This window comes from Hemitrygon akajei, chromosome 26, assembly GCF_048418815.1.
Source record: "Hemitrygon akajei chromosome 26, sHemAka1.3, whole genome shotgun sequence".
Classification (NCBI taxonomy): Eukaryota; Metazoa; Chordata; class Chondrichthyes; order Myliobatiformes; family Dasyatidae; genus Hemitrygon; species Hemitrygon akajei.
Window position 1 is genome coordinate 59,454,858 of NC_133149.1, and position 22,293 is coordinate 59,477,150.

The window sequence follows — 22,293 nt, forward strand, 5'->3', positions numbered from 1 at the left end:
AACACTCCTCATATGTTAACTCTTTCATTCCCGGAATTATTCTTGTGAATCTTCTGGACCCCCTCCAATGCCAGTACATGTTTTCCGATAGAAGGGATCCAAAACTGCTCACAATACTCCAAGTGTGGTCTGACCAATGCCTTATAAAACCTCAGCATTACATCCTTGCTCTTGTACTCTAATCCTCTCGAAATTCAAGTTTCTGGATCATTGGGACCTCTTCTGGGGCAGGCGTGACCTGTTCATGAAGGACGGGTTACACTTGAATCCTGGGGGGACCAATATCCTAGCGGGGAGGTTTGCTAGGGCTACAGGGCAGACTTTAAACTAGTAAGATGGGGGAACGGAAATCAATTTGAGGAAACTATGGGAGAGGAGGTTAGTTCACCAGTAGAGCAAGTAAGTAGACAGTGTGTGAGGGAGGAAAGGCAGGTGATGGAGAAGGGATGCGCTCAGCCCGAAGATGTAGGGGAGAAGAAAGAAAAGGATAATAAATTTGAATGCATTGTTAGGGATGAAAAGAGAGGAGGAGGTGGAGAGTATCTTAAATGTATCTATTTTAATGCTAGGAGCATTGTAAGAAAGGTGGATGAGCTTAAAGCGTGGATTGATACCTGGAATTATGATGTTGTAGCTATTAGTGAAACATGGTTGCAGGAAGGGTGTGATTGGCAACTAAATATTCCTGGATTTAGTTGCTTCAGGTGTGATAGAGTAGGAGGGGCCAGAGGAGGAGGTGTTGCATTGCTTGTCCGAGAAAATCTTATGGCGGTGCTTTGGAAGGATAGATTAGAGAGCTCCTCTAGGGAGGCTATTTGGGTGGAATTGAGGAATGGGAAAGGTGTAGTAACACTGATAGGAATGTATTATAGGCCACCTAATGGGGAGCGTGAGTTGTAAGAGCAAATGTGTAAGGGGACAGCAGATATTTGTAGTAAACACAAGGTGGTGATTTTGGGAGAATTTAATTTTCCACACATAGATTGGGAAGCTCATTCTGTAAAAGGGCTGGATGGTTTAGAGTTTGTGAAATGTGTGCAGGATAGTTTTTTGCAACAATATATAGAAGTACCAACTAGAGATGGGACAGTGTTGGATCTCCTGTTAGGGAATGCGATAGGTCAGCTGACAGATGTATGTGTTGGGGAGCACTTCGGGTCCAGTGATCAAAATAGCATTAGCTTCAATATAATTATGGAGAAGGACAGGACTGGACCTAGAGTTTTTAACCTTTTTTGATTTTTGATTGGAGAAAGGCTAACTTTGAAGAGATGCGCAGGGATTTAGAGAGAGTGGATTGGGACAAGTTGTTTTTTCGGAAGGATGTAATAGAAAAATGGAGGTCATTTAAGGGTGAAATTATAATGGTACAGAATCTTTATGTTCCTGTTAGGTTGAAAGGAAAGGTTAAAGGTTTGAAAGCGCCATGGTTTTCAAGGGATATTAGAAACTTGGTTCGGAAAAAGAGGGATGTCTACAATAGATATAGGCAACATGGAGTAAAGGAATTGCTCGAGGAATATAAAGAATGTAAAAGGAATCTTAAGAAAGAGATTAGAAAAGCTAAAAGAAGATACGAGTTTGGTTTGGCAAATAAGGTGGAAGTAAATCCGAAAGGTTTCTACAGTTATATTAAAAGCAAGAGGATAGTGAGGGATAAAATTGGTCCCTTAGAGAATCAGGGTGGTCAGCTATGTGTGGAGCCGAGGGAGATGGCAGAGATTTTGAACGATTTCTTCTCTTCGGTATTCACTAAGGAGAAGGATATTGAATGGTGTAAGGTGTGGGAAACAAGTAAGGAAGTTATGGAACCTATGACAATTAAAGAGGTGGAATTACTGGCGCTTTTAAGAAATTTAAAAGTGGATAAATCTGCAGGTCCTGACAGGATATTCCCCAGGACCTTGAGGGAAGTTTGTGTAGAGATAGCAGGAGCTCTGACGGAGATCTTTCAGATGTCATTAGAAACGGGGATTGTGCCGGAGGATTGGCGTATTGCTCATTGGGTTCCATTGTTTAAAAAGGGTTCTAGAAGTAAGCCTGGCAATTATAGACCTGTTAGTTTGACATCAGTGGTGGGTAAATTAATGGAAAGTATTCTTAGAGATAGTATTTATAATTATCTGGATAGAATGGATCTGATTAGGAGTAGCCAGCATGGATTTGTGCATGGAAGGTCATGTTTGAAAAACCTTATTGAATTTTTTGAAGAAGTTACGAGGAATGTTGACGAGGGTAAGGCCGTGGATGTAGTCTATATGGACTTCAGCAAGGCCTTTGACAAAGTTCCACATGGAAGGTTAGTTAAGAAGGTTCAGTCGTTAGGTATTAATGCTGGAGTAATAAAATGGATTCAACAGTGGCTACATGGGAGATGTCAGAGAGTAGTGGTGGATAATTGTTTATCGGGATGGAGGCCGGTGACTAGCGGGGTGCCTCAGGGATCTGTTTTGGGCCCAATGTTGTTTGTAATATACATAAATGATCTGGATGATGGGGTGGTAAATTGGATTAGAAAGTATGCCGATGATACTAAGGTAGGAGGTGTTGTGGATAATGAGGTGGGTTTTCAAAGCTTGCAGGGAGATTTATGCCGGTTAGAAGAATGGGCTGAATGGTGGCAGATGGAGTTTAATGCTGAGAAGTGTGAGGTTCTACATTTTGGCAGGAATAATCCAAATAGAACATACAAGGTATATGGTAGGGCATTGAGGAATGCAGTGGAACAGAGAGATCTAGGAATAACAGTGCATAGTTCCCTGAAGGTGGAGTCTCATGTAGATAGGGTGGTGAAGAAGGCTTTTGGAACGCTGGCCTTTATAAATCAGAGCATTGAGTACAGGAGTTGGGATGTAATGTTAAAATTGTACAAGGCATTGGTAAGACCAAATTTGGAATATTGTGTACAGTTCTGGTCACCGAATTATAGGAAAGATATCAATAAATTAGAGAGAGTGCAGAGACGATTTACGAGGATGTTACCTAGGTTTCAGCACTTAAGTTACAGAGAAAGGTTGAACAAGTTAGGTCTCTATTCATTGGAGCGTAGAAGGTTGAGGGGGGATTTGATCAAGGTATTTAAAATTTTGAGAGGGATAGATAGAGTTGACGTGAATAGGCTGTTTCCATTGAGAGTAGGGGAGATTCAAACGAGAGGACATGATTTGAGAGTTAGGGGGCAAAAGTTTAAGGGAAACACGAGGGTGTATTTCTTTACTCAGAGAGTGATAGCTGTGTGGAATGAGCTTCCTGTAGAAGTAGTAGAGGCCAGTTCAGTTGTGTCACTTAAGGTAAAATTGGATAGGTAAATGGACAGGAAAGGAGTGGTGGGTTATGGGCTGAGTGCGGGTAGGTGGGACTAGGTGAGATTAAGAGTTCGGCACGGACTAGGAGGGCCGGAATGGCCTGTTTCCGTGCTGTGATTGTTATATGGTTATAAATGGAAGCAAACATTGAGTTTGCCAATCTTACCACTGACACAAACTGCAAGTTAACCTTCAGGGAATCCTGCACAAGGACATCCATGTCCCTTTGCAACTCTGATTTTTGAATTTTGCCCTGTTTACAGAATTGTCTATGTCTTTATTCCTTCGACCAAAGGCGTACCTGCCTACGTTTGTACTTGCCAAACTCTACCTGTGCTACAAGATCCTTATTACGTATACTGGTTCATTCAAATAAGACCATAAGACAAAGCAGTAGAAGCCGGCCATTCGGTCGTTCAAATCTGCTCCGCCATTTAATCATGAGCTGATCCATTCTCCCATTTATTCCCACTCCCCCACCTTCTCACCATGACCTTTGATGCCCTGGCTATTCACATACCTATCAATCTCTGTCTTAAATACACCCAATGACTTGGCCTCCACTGCCGCAAGAAATTCACAGATTCACCACCCTCTGTCTAAAAAAATTTCTTCGCATCTCCCTTCTGAATGGGCGCCCGTCAATCCTTAAGTCATGCTCTCTTATACTAGACTCCCCCATCATGGGAAACAACTTTGCCACATCCACTCTGTCCATGCCTTTTAACATTCAAATGTTTATGTGAGGTACCCCCTCATTCTTCTAAACACCAAGGAGTACAGTCCAAGAGCGGTCAAATGTTCCTCACATGTTAACCCTCTCATTCCCGGAATCATTCTAGTGAATCTTCTCTGAACCCTCTCCAATGTCAGAACATCATTACTTAAATAAGGAGCCCAAAACTGCACACAGTATTCCAAGTGAGGTCTTACCAGTTCCTTATAGAGCCTCAACCTCACTTCCCTGCTCTTATACTCTATTCCTCTAGAAATGAATGCCAACATTGCATTCGCCTTCTTCACCACCGACTCAACCTGGAGGTTAACCTTAAGGGTATCCTGCACAAGCACTCCCAAGTCCCATTGCACCTCAGAACTTTGAATTCTCTCTCCATCTAAATAATAGTCTGCCCGTTTATTTCTTCTACCAACGTGCATGACCATACACTTTTCAACATGGTATTTCATTTGCCACTTCTTTGACCATTCTCCCAATCTATCCAAGTCTCTCTGCAGACTCTCTGTTTCCTCAGCACTACCGTCCCCTCCACCTATCTTTGTATAATCAGCAAACTTAGCCACAAAGCCATCAATTCCATAATCCAAATCGTTGATGTACAACGTAAAAAGCGGCCCCAACACGGACCCCTGTGGAACACCACTGGTAACCGGCAGACAACCAGAATGGGATCCCTTTATTCCCACTCTCTGTTTCCTGTCAATCAGCCAACGCTCTATCCACATATGTAAATTTCCAGTAATTCCATGGCCTCTTAACCTGGTTACCACCTTCATGTGTGGCACCTTGTCAAAGGCCTTCCGAGATTCCAAATTTACAACATCCCTGCATCCCCTTTATCTATCCTACTTGTAATCTCCTCAAACAATCCCAACAGGTTTGTCAGGCAGGATATTCCCTTAACAAAGCCATGCTGACTTGTCCTGTCTTGTCCAGTGTCACCAAGTATTCCATAACCTCATACTTAACAACTTACTCCAATTTCTTCCCAACCACAGGTGTGATTGTTAACTGGTCAATAATTTCCTTTCTGCTGTCTTCCTCCTTACTTAAAGAGTTAAGTGACATTTGCCATTTTCCAGTCCTCTGGCACCATGCCAGGGTCCAGTGATTTTTGAAAGATCATTTCAAATGCCTCTATAATTTCTACTGCGATCTCTTTCAGAACACTAGGGTGCAGTTCATCTGGTCCGCGTGACTTATGTACCTTTAGGTCTTTCAGCTTTTTGAGCACCTTCTCCCTTGTAACAGTAACTGCACTCACTTCTCTTCCCTCGCACTCTTCAACGGTGTCTTCCACGGTGAAGACTGGTGCAAAATATTTGGTTCATCTGCCATCTCTTTATTCTGTGTTATTATATATCCAGCCTCATTTTCCAGCGGTCCTATATCCAGTCTCATCTCTGTTTTTTTTTTACAATACTTGAAAAACAATTTGATATTGTTTGCTAACTTGTTTTACAAAGACAGGTGTGTAAAAAGGGCCTGAAGGTTCATTGGAGACCAGAGTCACCCCAACCACAAACTGTACCAGTTGCTACCATCCGGGATATGGTACCACAGATTAAAAGCCAGGAGCAACAGGCTCCGGGACAGCTTCTTCAACCAGGCCATCAGACTTAACTCATGCTAACACAACTGTATTTCTATGTTATATTGACCAGCATGTTATACATATAATTCATCATAAATTACTATAAATTGCACATTGCACATTTAGATGGAGATGTAATGTAAAGATTTTTAATCCTCATGTATATGAAGGATGTAAGTAATAAAGTCAATTCAATTCAAATCGATTTCTTGTTTATTTTTTCCCACCCAATCATCCTTTTAGTTCCTCTCTATAGATATTTAAAAGCTTCCCAATCCTCTGTCTTCCTACTAATTTTTGTTTTGTTGTATACCCTCTCTTTTGCCTTTACATTAACTTGTCTTCCCTTGTCAGCCACGGTTTTACTATTTTGCCATTTGAGTATTTATCTATTTTTGGTATACATCTATCCTTCACCTTTATCATTTTCCCAGAAACTGACACCATTTCTGCTCTGCTCTCATCCCTGCCAGCATCTCCTTCCAATTTGCTTTGGCCAACTCCTCTCTCAGACCTCTGTAATTTCTTTCACTTCTCTGAAATAATACAATATCAGACTTTACTTTCTCCTTATCAGATTTCAAGTTGAACTCAGTCATGTTGTGAGCACTGCCTCCTAAGGTTTCTTTTAACTACTCACCTCTGGTTCAATACATAACACCCAATCCAGTAGAGCTGTTCCCCGAGTAGGCTCAACGACAAACTGCTCCAGAAAACCATCACATTGCATTCAACAAACTTTCTTGAAATCCTTTACCAACCTGATTTTCCCAATTGCCCTGCATGTTGAAATCTCCCATGATTATCATAACATTGTCCTTTTCATCAGCCTTTTCTATTTCCAGTTGTAATCTGTGGGCCTCATCCCACTGACTGTTGGGAGGCCTGTATATGACTGGTGTCGGTGTCATTTTTACTTTTGCAGTTCCTTACCTCAACCCACAAGGATTCAACATCTTCCAATCCTATGTCACATCTAGCTGCTGATTTACCAGCAGAGCCACACCACCCCATCAGCCTTCCTTCCTTCCTCCGATACATTGTGTAACCTTGGACATTCAGCTCCCAACTACAACCATCCTTCAGCCACGATTCCGTGATGGCCACAACATCATACCTGACAATCGGTAATAGTGCAACAAGATCATCCACCTTATTTCCCATACTCCATGCATTGAGATATAACACTTTGTGTACTGTATCTGCTACCCTTTTTAATTCTGCATCCCTAATGCACTGATACTCACCATGCTGGCTGCAATTTTCTCCTCTCATCTGTCCGCCCTATCTGACAGTCTGACTGCACGCTATCTTTGCATTTTAACCATCAGTCCTATCCCTTCTCTCCAGTTCCAACCCCCCCCCCCCCACCAAATTAGTTCAGACCCTCCCCAACAGCTCTATCAAACCTCTCTGTGAGAATATTGTTCTCGCTCGGGTCGAGGTGCGACCCATCCCTTTTGAGCAGGTCATTCCTCCACCAGATGAGATCCCAATGATCCAAGAACCTGAATCCCTGTCCCCAGCACCATCTTCTCAGCCATGTTTATCTGTCAAATTATCCTGTTTCTACCCTCACCAGCACGTGGCACAGGCAGCAATCCAGAAATTACAACCCTGGGGGTACTGCTTCTGAGCTTTCTACCAAGCTAGCCAGATTCTTTTCAGGACCTCTTTGCTTTTACTTCCAATGTCATTGTCCCAAAATTTACCAAGATGTCTGGCTCTTTTCCCTCCCTCTCTAAAATGCTGCAGACACGATTCGAGGCATCCCTGACCCTGGCACCCAGGAGGCAACATACCATTCGGGTGTCCCGTTCACATCAAGAGATTCTCCTGTCTGTTCCCCTGACGATTCAGTCCCTGATCACGACCACTCCCCTCTTCTGCCTCTAACAACAGTGAGAGATGCTGATCCGGAAGGGGGAAGACCTGTGTCAGTCAGAGTCTGCACTCACAGGGAACAGAGGACGTGTGTATTTTCCAGACAATCCCAGTCACCACACTGATACCTGCTTTTATTCCCTACAATATCATCGTCAGTATTAAATTCCCAGTTCCTTTGGTAGATCCAAACTCATGTCCTGGTGTGTTAGTGTATTTGCCTGGGATTGGAACACAGTGGTTCATCTGCCAGTCCGTGTATTGGTTGTATTGTGACACTGTGCTGGCGTGTTGAGGTGTCTGACATCTCCAGCTAACCATGTGACAGCAATGCCTCCCAGTCGGTGGGGTTGATGTCGAATAAACTTCAGTTCCCCTTCAGCCCAGTATTACACACAATCTTTGCATCAAATTGGAACTAAATTGAGCTTCATAAACAAGGAGAAATGAATCTTTGTAAATTTTACCTCGATTAATAGCATCAAGCGTTTCTCTCAGCACTGTGTTCAACAAATAGAGGTGATCGAATTTTTCAACTGGTAGGGTCTCATCTGTCACTGCCAATTCCTGGACATCGTCATTAATCCTGTAAGTATTAAATTGCTGGTTATAAATTGATATTCTGAACTATTTTACAAATCCATTCAGGGTTTTAGTAAAGAGCCTGTCCTACCTTCTGTTCCGACGAGCTTCCTCCTGAAATAAATAAAACACAAATCTGATTACACTTGGACTTACCGTCCACATCCTGAATTTCATCCAAATCATTACAAGGTGTTGAAAATTCCCACTCCCGCAATCACTCACACACACGGACAATACAGAACCACGGGGTAAATGACAGGGAAAGTTTCTGAATGTCAGACCATTACTGAGAGGATGAAACTTACAGGGAAGACAGGACAGGCTGTGCATTTTCATCTGGATATGACGTCAGTGTGATAGGATGTAGGAATTTAAGATCAATGATGTATGTGATTTTGTGCGGGTGGAGGAAGTACCTCTATTTATGGGGAGACTTGTGGGAAGATGTAATTCCAGATGGATTTTAACAAATTCCACAAGAAATTTAGTGAGGAGGATGTGGAACTCAGTGCCACAGGTGTGGTTGAAATGGAACAGCAGAGATTGAATGTAATGGGGAGGCTGGATAAACACGTGAGGGACCAGAGATTTCGGGGCACTGTTGCTGGCTGTGGTGAGTAGGTGGGTGGAGGATTGTGAAGCAGGGAAACTGATAGAAGATGGACCTAATGGCCTGTTTATGATAGAGAATGGGATATAATCCCATGCGAAATATATCCAAAAAATAAAGAGGCAGTGAAAATTTCCGTAATCTGATGGAAACCGGACATGGAAGATAAGTCTGATGTGTGGGTCACATTCTTTGTTCTCACTGATTGACAGAGAGACCCTCACACCCACTCACAGCCTGTGACTGGAACTGGGTGTTAATGGGAGTTTTAGAGGATATTTAATGCGGTAATTAAGGAAACAGTCAGCAGCTCTGTGTTATGATCAGAGTAAATAATTTCAGAGAGATTTGCATTCTGTCCTGGGATGTACAGAAGTTGTGGAAGCCCAGTTTTGGGACAATAAACAATAGGTGCAGGAGTAGGCCATTCGGCCCTTCTAGCCAGCACTGCCATTCACTGTGATCATGGCTGATCATACACAATCAGTACCCCGTACCTGCCCTCTCCCCATATCCTTTGACCCCGCTATCTATAAGAGCTCTATCTAACTCTCTCTTGATAGCATCCAGAGACTTGGCCTCCACTGCCTTCTGGGGCAGAGCATTCCACATATTTACCACTCTCTGGGTGAAAAAGCTTTTCCGCATCACTGTCCTGAATGGCCTACCCCTTATTCTTAAACTGTGGCCTCTAGTTCTGGACTCACCCATCAGCGGGAACATGCTTCCTGCCTCCAGCGTGTCCAATCCCTTAATAATCTTATTATTATGGGACAACAACAACCCTGAATAGATGCATCAATTGTCTGGTGAGAAACAGTTTACTGTCATTTTAAAATGCTGTGTGTCGGAGCAACGCATCTGTTTTCCGTCTGCATTGTATTCTGTGCTATGTGTTTATTATGGTAACGCGTCACGTGAGTGGGGACATGGTAAAAGCGAAGGGAAAAAGTTACGTATCTGTACTTTGTTCTGGGCAGTTTTGAGCTGGGGTCGGGCGGATGTCATTCTGTTCTTGACCGCTGTGTTGCAGCTTACTTTACAATGAATTACCCTGAAGTTTCATCGCTTCAAGATTGTATTTTGCTAATGAAGGACTGAAAGCGTATCTTGGACATTTTGAAATGTCATTATTGGAGTGATGGGAGGGCGCATCATGCAAATATAACAACTTGTGTGAGGTCGTCAGCAGCGGCAATTGATTTGTTAGAATTGGCCACTGTGCTGTGTTTATTTCGAATATACGACTGTTCATTTAGTGTCCTTTGACAGAAACAATTTGAAATATAATCCCTCACCTTGAGAAACATCACACTGTCTTTTTGATCCATCTGTTCCTTTAACTTAGTGATTTCCTCCTGAATAATCCTTATATTCTCTTGAAAAGCGAGAAGATTTTTCTCCAGTGGGTTGAGAATCCTCTTCTCTTCTTCCCTGAGATCCCTGAGTAAGCTCTGCTCTTTCTCAGTGATAATCTGGCGCAGTTCAGCAAACTGGGATGTGATGTGGGACTGAAGGCTGTGTGACTGTTCCTATCGAATGAAAGGTGAAGATTAATATACTGCATTGCTGTGCTCTGTTTCCTTTTGTCGTTAAGTTCGGTCTGTTAGAGTCCATGCTACTTCTGAGAGCATTCCCGCCAACACCATTCCCTCACGTTTTCCTGAAACCTATTCTCACTTATTGACCCATAAACTCCCATCTGATTCACGCACACCCTCCCCACCTTTTCACGGTTAACGGTAATTAGCTATTCATCCGGCATGTCCTTGATATGTGTCGGAATCTCTCGTGGTCACAGGGGGAGCATGCAAACTCCACACAGACAGCAGCAGAGGTCAGGATCGAACCCAGGTCACTGGAGCTGCGATACTCGGCTATTCTGCATTAAATGGAGCAAAATTCGACAGTAATATCTGAAATTCCGCTCAGGAAGCCTCACCTGAACTCCGGAAATCTTCTCTTTCAGTTGTTGCTCCTTTTCCTGGAAGTCTGATTTCTTTTTTGTGAGAGAGTCTAAGGAAGATTTTAGCTGATCCTGGAAGTCAGAGAGTGAAGGAAATAGAAACAAAGATGCATCAAAAGAAACAGGTGATCAAACCCGATTATCACACAAAATACCGGAGGAACTCAGTGAGTCAGGCAGCATCTATTCAGGGGAAATAAACAGTCGGTGTTTCGGGATGAGACCCTTCATTAGGACTGGGAAGGAATGGGACAGAAGCCAGAATAAAAAAGGTTGGGGATGAGAACCAGCTGACAGGTGACGGGTGAGACAACGTGAGGGGGAACGTGGGGGAGGGTGATGAAGTGAGAAGCTGAGAGGGGCAGGTGGAAGAAGTAAAGGGCTGGAGAAGAAGGAATCTAATTCGAGAGGACAATCGACCATGGAAGAAACGGGAGGAACTGGGCTGTTTGCGGCCGTGAATGGTGACGAGGGAGGAGGTTAGGAGTCAGGTGTAGCACTTGTCCCGCTTGCAGTTGTCAGTGCCAGGAGGGAGATCAGTGGGGAGGAGCGAGTGGATCAGGGCGATAAAGTACGGGGAGCGATCCGTATCGAGAGCGGAGACTTGCGGGGTGAGGAGGTGGGCTGTGGGACGGAGAGATGCTAGAATCCCGTTGGAGAAGGTGGAAGTTGCAGAGAATCATGTGTTAGTTATAGAGGCTCGTGTGATGATATGTTGGATAAAAGAAATGTGTTAAGTATTTAATTAACGTTAGTTTTATCTTGTAGAGATTAACAGCTTCTTTAATCGGCTTGAAGCGGTGCTCTCTGTGTTCCTCCGCCACTGCACAGATCACACAGATCAGTGTCTTGTCCGTTTCACAAAACAGCTTCAGTTCTTCCTCATGTTCCTCGCAGTGACGTTTACTTTCCTTCCCCTTCGGATTCAGATTTATATTTTGAGCTTCTTCAGCCAGATTTGCTAAGGCCCGATTCACCCTGAGGGTGCGGTCAGCAAATACCTCTCTACATTCCGGGCAGGAGTTTCTCTCCTCCCTTTCCCAACACCGTGTGATACAAGAGCGACAGAAGTTGTGTCCGCACTCCAGTATAACCGGATCGGTGAAGAAATCCAGGCAGACGGGACAAATTACCTCATCGCTCAAACTCTCGGCCGGTCCTTTCGAAGCCATGTTAACTCCCAGCACTTCCTGATTCAGAATGATTTCACTTTCCGGGAGCTGCTGATCCCCTGCAGTACCGCGATTGTCCACTACGCGCGTTGCAGACTCGGGGAATCAAACAACACACACACAATGCTGGTGGAACACAGCAGGCCAGGCAGCATCTGTAGGGAGAAGCACTGTCGACGTTTCGGGCCGAGCCCCTTCATCAGGACAGCTGGTGTGGTATACTGCATCCGGTGCTCCCGATGAGGCCTTTTATATATTGGTGAGACCCGACGCAGACTGGGAGACCGTTTCGCCAGAGAAAGCAGGATCTCCCAGTGGCCACACATTTTAATTCCACGTCCCATACCCATTCTGATATGTCTATCCATGGACTCCTCTAATGTCAAGATGAAGCTGTCAGGTTGGAGGAACAACACCTGGGTAGCCTCCAACCTGATGGCATGAACATTGACTTCTCTCACTTCCGTTAATGCCCCTCTTCCCCTTCTTACCCCATCCCTGACATATTTAGTTGTTTGTTTTTTTATCTCTCTCTCTCCCCATCACTGCCTGTTCTCCATCTCCCTCTGGTTATCCCCTCCCCCTTTCTTTCTCCCTGGGCCACCTGTCCCATGATCCTTTCCCTTCTCCAGCTCTGTATCCCTTTTCCCAATCACCTTTCCAGCTCCGGTCTTCTCCTATCATTTCACATTTTCCCCTCCCCCTCCTAGTTTCAAACCTCTTACTATCTCTCCTTTCAGTTAGTTCTGACGAAGGGTCTCGGCCCGAAACATCGACAGCGCTTCTCCCTATAGATGCTGCCTGGCCTGCTGTGTTCCACCAGCATTTTGTGTGTGTTGTTTGAATTTCCAGCATCAGCAGATTTCCTCGTGTTTGCTCAGGGAATCAACATGGTTTTACTGGATGTGTTCAGTGGAAATTCTGACCACTTCTATGTTTAGTGTGGGATCAAAAACACATTAAACAGGCAGCAGATAAGAAAACGCGGCCATGGACTGTCTATGCCCGGCTACGAGCGGAGGAGGGTTGGCCATATGGCCAGCAACCCCATCTCTTAAAAACCTGGTGCGACAAAAACGTCAGCTGAATCTCCAAAGGCCTCATCCCTGCGGTCGGAAGGACCTTCCCCTGGAAGATGATTGAAGTCCTGCGCTGAAAGGAGAAGCCATGTGCCTCCCTGGGGTGGTTCACTACTACAATAACTGTGAGGCTTCCTCAGCTAACCCGGCCACTCCCTGTCCAGTGTAGAGGATCCCTGTAGTTCCAATGGTGTCCCTGTAGTCTGGAATGAGCCAGTCGGCAGCATTCCTGTACGACTGGGGTTCCCAAACATTTTTATGCCAAGGACCAATACCAGTAACCGTGGTACCCAGGTTGGGAACCCCTGCTCTCCGGACATCTCGATGTGATGGCAGGCCAACAAGTTTCGAGCGTCTTTCCCCGAGTTGATGATCTTCCAGCAGCACTCGCTGTCCGTTTTCCTGCGCGTCCTGGGAACAGCCCGAGGATCAGTGAGCCTTCTGTCACGCAGCTGCTGTGGCACAGGCCCTTGCATCTTTCTCCACAGATCTTCGCCAGCCCACAGTCCGCAAAGAGGTGAGTGACCGTCTCGTCTCCACTGCGCACTGTGGGAGTGATCTCCGGGCATGCAGCAAGGATCAGACTGGGAGGGGCCCTCTCGTCTCCACTGCAGTAATCTCGGGGCAGCGCGCTGTGGGAGTGATCTCCGGGCATGCAGCAAGGATCAGACTGGGAGGGGCCCTCTCGTCTCCACTGCAGTAATCTCGGGGCAGCGCGCTGTGGGAGTGATCTCCGGGCATGCAGCAAGGATCAGACTGGGAGGGGCCCTCTCGCCGCCAGACAGGTGAGGTCTTGGTGCCTGTTGGGGAGATCTGGTGAGGAGGCATTCTGCCAGATGGTCTGGACTGTCTGCTCAGGGAACCACTCCACTGTGTCCAGCCAGTCCTTCTCCTGCAGTCACTGCAGGACATTCCGTGCTGACCACTGTCTGGTGTTCTTGTGGACAAAGCAGCTGGTCTGAAAGAACTGTCATCAATTTCATGAACACAAGGTTCACATGGAGAAGCTTCCTGATTGAGACAGACACAGTCTCACAGGGTATTTACAGGGTAGGGGCAGGAATGATGTTTCTCCTGGCTGGGCAGTGGAACCGGGGATCACAGACTCAAAATCCGAGGTCACCTCAGCAGGACTGAGATGAGGAGAAATTTCCCCACCCACAGTGCAGTGAATATTTGGAGTTTTCTCCACAGGTTTTCTAAATTAAACCGACATATTTAGGGGCTCGGCGATGTTGGGAACGTTGCAGGAAAGTGGTGCTGAGGGCAAAGGTCAGCCATGTTCTGAGTGAGGGACAGAACAGCGCAACGGGCCGAATGGCAACGTCTGTTCCTGTTTCTTATTTTCTAAATCACGAGGTTACCTTTGCGCCTTGTTCTCCCTTGGCCTTCAGCCTGTCGGATTGCACAGGGGAGCGGTGAGAGCTCCGGAGATCCATCGGCAGCCGCTGCGGTTATTTTATGTTCTTGTTCTTTATCATTATTTTTGTATTTGCATTTGCACAGATCAGCACTCTGGCTGATCTTTCACTGCCTGCTTCTGTTGTGGTTACTATTCTATACTTTTTCTAAGTATGTCCGCAGGAAAATGCTTCTCGGGGTTGTATGTGGTGACTTATCTGGACTCTGAAAATAAAATTTATTTTGAAATTTGAGTTTCGGGAAACTTGCTTTAATTCTGAGAACAAACTGTGACTGACATCTCCAGCTCCCAGCAGCAGCCCGTCCTCAGACACACTCACAGCCAGTCAGCGATCACCGTTGGGAGAAGGATGCTCTCATTGGCTGAGGGGAGTCAGTGGGCGGGACGCTGAGCGCCCGGCCCAGCCGCAGTTTGCAACCGAGATCCAGTGAGGTCGGAGACCGGGAGCTGCGTCTCGGGTTTCGGCTGCACCACCGGCGGGTCGTGAATCCTTTCGAAGGCAGAGCTGAAGAGACTGGCGGAGATTCCGTGAGATGTTTCAGCTACACGGAGGGCGCCCGGACTTTCCCCGCCGAGGATCGGGGCCTGTTGTCTGGAATTGTCTCCCAGACCCGTCCCTTCCTGCTGGGAGACGGGAGCTGCCCCGCAGCGGCTGCCGATGGATCTCCGGAGCTCTCACCGCTCCCCTGTGCAATCCGAACGGCTGAAAACCAAGGGAGAACAAGGCGCAAAGGTAAACTCGTGCTTTAGAAAATAAGTAACATGAGCATGCCTGGCCGCTCGGCCCGTTGCGCCTATTCCACCCTTTCCTCAGAATACTCCTTTTTAAATCTTTTTATTGATTTTAAACAAACACAAAAATGAAACATGAATACAAAGAGCTTGAGAGTACATAATTAATAGGTGAAGGTATAAATACAAATAGATGATAATAACCTCCAAAACTCATAGTGGTTATAAAAAGTGGAGAAAATAAGAAATCCTCCCCCCAAAAAAATTTAAAAAATCCTAACCGACATGGGCCATTGCATTATATCAATTATACACAGTAGCGTCAATAACTCCGCACCTCCATCCAAATAATTAAGGACAATAAAAGTAAGGTTTAGGGAAAGTCAGTTTAGCTTATATGAAAATGTTGAATAAATGGTCTCCAAGTTTCTTCATATTTAACTGAAGGGTTAAAGGCAACACTTGTAATTTTTTCTAAACTCGAACAAGAAATAGTTTGAGAAAACCACTGAAATATAGTTGGAGGATTAATTTCTTTCCAGTTCAATAGGATAGATCTTCTAGCCATTAATGTAACAAATGCAATCATCCGCTGGGCTGAGGGGGGATAAACGACTTTTATCCACCATTGGTAAACCGAAAATTGCAGTAATAGGATGTGGTTGCAATTTGATATTCAGAACTGTTGAAATAATACCAAAAACATCTTTCCAATAATTTTGCAAACAGGGGCAAGACCGGAACATGTGGGTCAATGAAGCAACTTCAGAATGACATCTGTCACTGGTTGGATTAACATAAGAATAAAATCGAGCGAGTTTATCCTTTGACATGTGAGCCCTATGAACAACCTTAAATTGTATTAAGCATGTTTAGCACAAATAGAAGAAGAATTGACTAATTGTAAAATTTTCTCCCACTGCTCTGTGGGTATAAGACAGTGAAGTTCTTTTTCCCATTCCTTCTTAATTATTTCTGATACTCCTGGCTGGATTTTCATGATCATATGATAAATGATAGCTACTTAACCCTTCCAGCAAGGATTCAGAGATAGAATTTTTTTCTGTAATGTCCATTGGACATAATTTCAGAAAATACTAACATTCAAGAAATTTCTAACTTGCAAGTATCTAAAAAAAATGAGTTTTAGGCTGGATAGCTGTTCAAAGGACATAAAACTGTTATCTAAAAATAGATCACGAAAACATGTTATACCTTTTGTTTTCCATAACACAAAGGCCTGGTCCATAAAAGAGGGCTGGAAAAAGAAGTTAGATATAATAGGGCTTGATTATTCAAGCCAAAGAATTTACGAAACTGAAACCATATTCTTAATGTATGTTTAACTATAGGATTAGTTATTTGTTTATTCGGTTTAGATAAAGCAAAAGGAAGCGAAGATCCTAAAATAGAAAACAATGATAGATAGATAGATACTTTATTCATCCCCATGCGGAAATTCAACAATTTTTCCAATGTCCCATACACTTATTGTAGCAAAACTAATTACTAATGAGAAGTCTTGTACAGATTTACACTCCAAATTTACCCATTGTGGGCAAGGTACTATGACCGATTCTTGTGTCCAAAATATATAAATATTGAATATTAACTGCCCAATAGTAAAATCTCAGGTTTGGCAAAGCAAAACCACCTTCCTTCTTAGGCTTCTGTAAATATTTTTTACTTAATCTCGGATTTTTACTCTGCCACACATATAAGGATATTTTGGAGTCAATAATATCAAAAGAAGATTTAGGAATAAAAATTTTTAATGCTTGGAATAAATAAAAAAATTTGGGTAATACTATCATCTTGATAGTATTAATTCGACCAACCAATGACAGAGATAATGGGGACCCCCTGGTAACAAGTTGCTTGATTTGTTCAATTAAAGGTAAAAAATTAACTTTAAATAAACCCTTATGTTTCTTGGTAATTTTAATACCCAAATAAGTAAAATGATCTGTGACAACTTTAAATGGTAAGTGTTTATAAATTGGAACTTGGATATTTAATGGAAATAATTCACTCTTATTAAAATTCAGTTTGTAGCCAGAAAAGCTACTAAACTGAGCAAGCAAGGATGAAATAGCAGGAATAGATCTCTCAGGGTCAGATATGTATAGTAACAAATCATCAGCATATAATGATAACTTATAAGTCCCTAACCCACGGGTAATACCAAAAATATTAGGTGATTCACGAATGGCAACGGCTAAAGGTTCCAAAGCAATGTCAAATAATAGAGGACTTAAAGGGCAGCCTTGCCTCGTACCACGGGACAACTGAAAAAAAGGAGATCTTTGATTATTGGTAAGAACCGAAGCCAAAGGATTATAATACATTAATTTAATCCATGATATAAATTTCAAGCTAAAATTAAAATTCTGCAACGTATTAAATAAATATGGCCATTCAACTCTATCGAACGCTTTTTCAGCATCTAAGGAAATGACATTCTGGTATTTTAGATGAAGAAGTATAAATTATATTAATAAATTTTCAAATGTTAAAAGATGAATAACAGTTTTTAATAAATCCGGTCTGATCTTCAGAGATAATTTGAGGTTCACATTTTCTAATCTAGTGGCCAAAATTTCGGTAAAAATCTTAGAATCCGTATTCAGCAAGGATATTGGCCAATAGGATGCACATTCAGTGGGGTCTTTATCTTTTTTAAGAATTGGAGAAATGGAGTCATCATAAAAAGATTGTGGTTATTTACCTACTTTTAACGCATCTTTAAAAATGTTAAAAAGCGAAAGCGGGATTTAAAAAATTTAAAAAATTCAGCAGTATAACCATCCAGACCTGGGGCTTTACCTGAATTCATTGAAAAAGGGAGTGGGTTCCCCATTCCAGACCCTGCCTGGGGACTTGTGCAACTCCTCGGGGTTATATATGGAACCTCTCAGACAGGGATAGGGAGTGGGTTCCCCTTTCCAGATCCTGCCTGGGGACTTGTGCCACTCCTCAGGGTTATATATGGAACCTCTTGGACAGGGACAGGGAGTGGGTTCCCCTTTCCAGACCCTGCCCGGGGACTGTGCCACTCCTCAGGGTTATATATGGAACCTCTCGGACAGGGACAGGGAGTGGGTTCCCCTTTCGAGACCCTGCCTGGGGACTTGTGCCACTCCTCAGGGTTATATATGGAACCTCTCAGACAGGGACAGGGGGTGGGTTCAACTTTCCAGACCCTGCCCGTGGACTTGTGCCACTCCTCAGGGTTATATATGGAACCTCTCGGGCAGGGACAGGGAGTGGGTTCCCCTTTCCAGACCCTGCCCGGGGACTTGTGCCACTCCTCAGGGTTATATATGGAACCTCTCGGACAGGGACAGGGAGTGGGTTCCCCTTTCCCAGGCAGACGCCTGAAGGTGACCGGGAGCCACCAGAGGGGCTGATGTAATACAAGCCATGGCACGGTGGGTCACTGAGGTAAGGGAACCCATTTGAATGACAGCCCGACTGCATGCGAATTTTGGTGAATTTACCCGATAACTACAGAAAAAAGGAGAATCCCTTGCGTACTTTATAGCTCGTTTTAAGGATACGTGAGAGTCCAATGCCGGCAAACCACTGGACAGATCAGTATGTCCAGCTGGCAGTGCAGACTTTTCTAAACTGTCTCGGACCCAAGCCTGCCCACTCCTTTAAGTTAACTAATCTCAATTCGCTGTGTCAGACCTGGCCCCAGGTGACATAAATTGTGATGAATAGGGAGCGCAATTGACTCTTTAAAGCATATATGTCAAACTCAAGACCCGCGGTGCTATTATCTTTGGCCCGCGAGATAATATCTAATTACTATTAAAGCTGGCCCCAGTAATCGAAGCGCCTATGGCGTATGATATGGCTAATGATGAGTTTATTCAGGTACCAGGTTTTCAGGGTTTTTAGTGTTTCTTCGGCAGTCTTGCTCGGCAGTCTTCTTCATAAGAAACGGAATTTGTAAAGTGAAACACTTTGTAGTTATAGCAGAGACTGAGACACATGAGAGCAGGCTGAAAAAACGGAGGCAACGAAAGCTGCGTTCGCACGCGTCCGACTGATCCGGCCCGCATGAAGCTGCATTTTGCTCAATCCGGCCCGTGACCTAAAATGAGTTTGACACCCCTGCTTTAAAGGGACTGGGGGAAAGCGAGAGTGTGCACAGAGAACCGGTAGTGAGGAGATGGAGTTCGGGTCCCGACGAAGAACCCAGAACGGGTGGCAGGATCGTGCGGACGGTGCTGATGAAGAGGACACTTGGCTAAGGACAGAAACGGGGTTTGTAGAAAGAGGGGACATTGGGCCGAGATTGTCGCACTACAATCACAGTCAAGAATAATAAGAGGCAGGAAGAGAGCCCGGATCACAATAATACTCGACAGAGCACCACATTTACTCTCCACAATCCCTTTGGTCCCGGATAGGGCAGGCCAGAGGGGACGGATCACAGTGATACTCGACAGAGTACCACATTTACTCTCCACAATCCCTTTGGTCCCGGATAGGGCAGGCCAGAGGGGACGGATCACTGCGATACTCGACAGAGTACCACATTTACTCTCCACAATCCCTTTGGTCCCAGATAGGGCAGGCCAGAGGGGACGGATCACTGCGATACTCGACAGAGTACCACATTTACTCTCAACAATCCCTTGGTCCCAGATAGGGCAGGCCAGACGGGACTGATCACAGTAATACTCGACAGAGTACCACATTTACTCTCCACAATCCCTTTGGTCCCAGATAGGGCAGGCCAGACGGGGCGGATCACAGTGATACTCGACAGAGTACCACATTTACTCTCCACAATCCCTTTGATCCCGGATAGGGCAGGCCAGAGGGGACGGATCACAGTGATGCTCGACAGAGTACCACATTTACTCTCCACAATCCCTTTGGTCTTGGATAGGGCAGGCCAGAGGGGACGGATCACAGTGATACTCGACAGAGTACCTCATTTACTCTCCACAATCCCTTTGGTCCCGGATAGGTCAGGCCAGAGGGGACGGTGATACAGGCGGCTGTGATCAGTCTCACCACACAGGCAGTCTCTTTTCTCACTGCTGCAATCAGGTAGAAGGTACAAGAGCCTCAGGACTCATCCCACCGTGGTCAGGAACAGTTACTACCCCTCAGCCATCAGTCTGTGGAACAACGCAGGATAACTGCACTCACTTGCTGTCCATAGAGATGCTGCCACAACAAATCATCGTACTGGGACTGTCTCAAAATGAGTGAAATAAGAGGTGGTTTGACTGAGACAGATCACATTCCTGTCTCAGAATTAGAGAAATACAATCACACAGGATATTTACAGCGGAAGGGCTGGAATGATGTTTCCCATAAGGTGTGGAACCAGCGCTCACAGACTCAAAATCGGAGGACAACTCAGCAGGACTGAGATGAGGAGAAATTTCCTCACCCAGAGTGCAGTGAATTATTTCAATTATCTCCACAAGGTTTCTAAATTTAATAGACATATCCTGGGGCTCAGCGGTGATGGAAAGTTGCAGGAAAGTGGTGCTGAGGTCAAAAGTCAAGCATGTTCTGAGTGAAGGGCAGAAGAGACGGAAGGGGCCGAATGGCCACACCTCTATTTCTGATTTTCTGAAACACGAGTTTACCTTTGCGCCTCACTGTTTCTTGGCCTGTCAGATTGAACAGGGAGCGCTGAGAGCACCGGACATCTATCGGCAGCCGCTGCGGTTATTTCATGTTCTCGTTGTTTATTTGCATTGGCGAAGTTTGTTGTCTTCTGCACTCTGGCTGATCTTTCAGTGATCCAGATATAGTTACCGTTCTGTAGCTTTGCGCTGTATGTTTGTAGGAGTTGTATGTGGCGACTTATATGTACTCTGTTAGTTTTTGGAATAGTCGCTTGGGGAATCTGAGGTGGAGGAGTATCTGGGGCTTATTTAAAATTATACATAGATATTATCCAACCAATGTTTATTTGACAAGGGTTAATTCTGATATTGAAACTAACTGTTCTTTTTGCGGTTTATATCCAGAGGATTTATTTCATCTGTTTTGGGATTGTTAATATGTTAAAACATTTTGGGTTGATGTTTGTCAATTTATAGATCAATATATTAACATGGATTTAATTTTTTGTTTTGAAATTGTCTTATTTGGTTTTACTAATAATACCAAATCTCATAGGGATCATTTCCTTACCATACATATTTTGTTGATTTACAGCAAATTTTATATCCATAAATGCAATCACAGCAATAAGAAACCTTCATTTATATTTTTTACATCAGACTTCAAACTCTACGTTTATACTCTGAAAGCTTCCCATAATCAGAAAGCTGTAAAGACTGTACAAATCTGTCAAAGTTTTGGGTTATCTCTGTAAATGTTCCTGTTTTGTGACTCCTCTTAGATACAGTTCCTTCTGTCCAACAGTATTTAGAGTGGATTTCCTTGTTTATTTGTATATTTATAGTTAATAGTTATATATTTGTTGCTGCTTTCCTGTGATTCCCTGTCTTTGTTAGCTTATGTTTAGTGTTTCTGTTTTTGTTTGTGTTTAATAAAAATTTAAAAAATTTAAAAATAATAATAAAATTTACTTTGAACTTTGAGCCTCGGGGAACTTGCTTTGATTCTGAGAACAAACAGTGACTGACATCTCCGGCTCCCGGCAGCAGCCCGCCCTCGGACACACTCACAGCCAATCGGAGAACACCACTGTGAGACTCTTGCCTCCATTGGCTGAGGGGTGTCAGTGGGCGGGACGCTGGGCGGACCGAAGTTTGGAATCGGGAACGAGTGGACCCGGTGAGAGACCCGAGATTGGGAGCAGCTCCCCGGGTAAAGGCTGCAACAGCGGCCGGTGTTTTGAATCCTTCCGATGGCGGAGGTGAAGAGACGGGCGGAGATTCCGTGAGATGTTTCAGACACACAGGGGGAGCCCGGTCTTTCCCCGCCGTGGATCGGGGCCTGTTGTCCGGAGTTTCCTCCCAGTCCTGTCTCCTGCTGCTGGGATACGGGAGCTGGCCCGCAGCGGCTGCCGATGGATCTCCGGAGCTCTCACCGCTCCCCTGTGCAATCCGAACGGCTGAAAACCAAGGGAGAACCAGGCGCAAAGGTAAACTCGGACTTTAGAAAATAAGTAACAGGAGCAGGCCTGGCCACTCGGCCCGTTGCGCCTATTCCACCCTTTCCTCAGAGTAGTCCTTTTTAAATATTTTTATTGATT

General features: G+C 44.5%; 1 protein-coding gene across 1 annotated transcript in view; it reads right to left on the minus strand.

The window, feature by feature from the left end:
* Positions 1 to 22,293, minus strand: part of LOC140716725 (nuclear factor 7, ovary-like) — a 66,350-nt gene that overhangs the window by 8,345 nt on the left and 35,712 nt on the right. Inside the window, exons 2-4 of the mRNA XM_073029536.1 lie at positions 10,016 to 10,249; positions 8,196 to 8,218; positions 7,990 to 8,108 (exon numbers count right to left, since the gene is read on the minus strand). Of these exons, the coding sequence (XP_072885637.1) occupies positions 7,990 to 8,108; positions 8,196 to 8,218; positions 10,016 to 10,249 (376 nt within the window). The remainder of the gene's footprint in view (positions 1 to 7,989; positions 8,109 to 8,195; positions 8,219 to 10,015; positions 10,250 to 22,293) is intronic.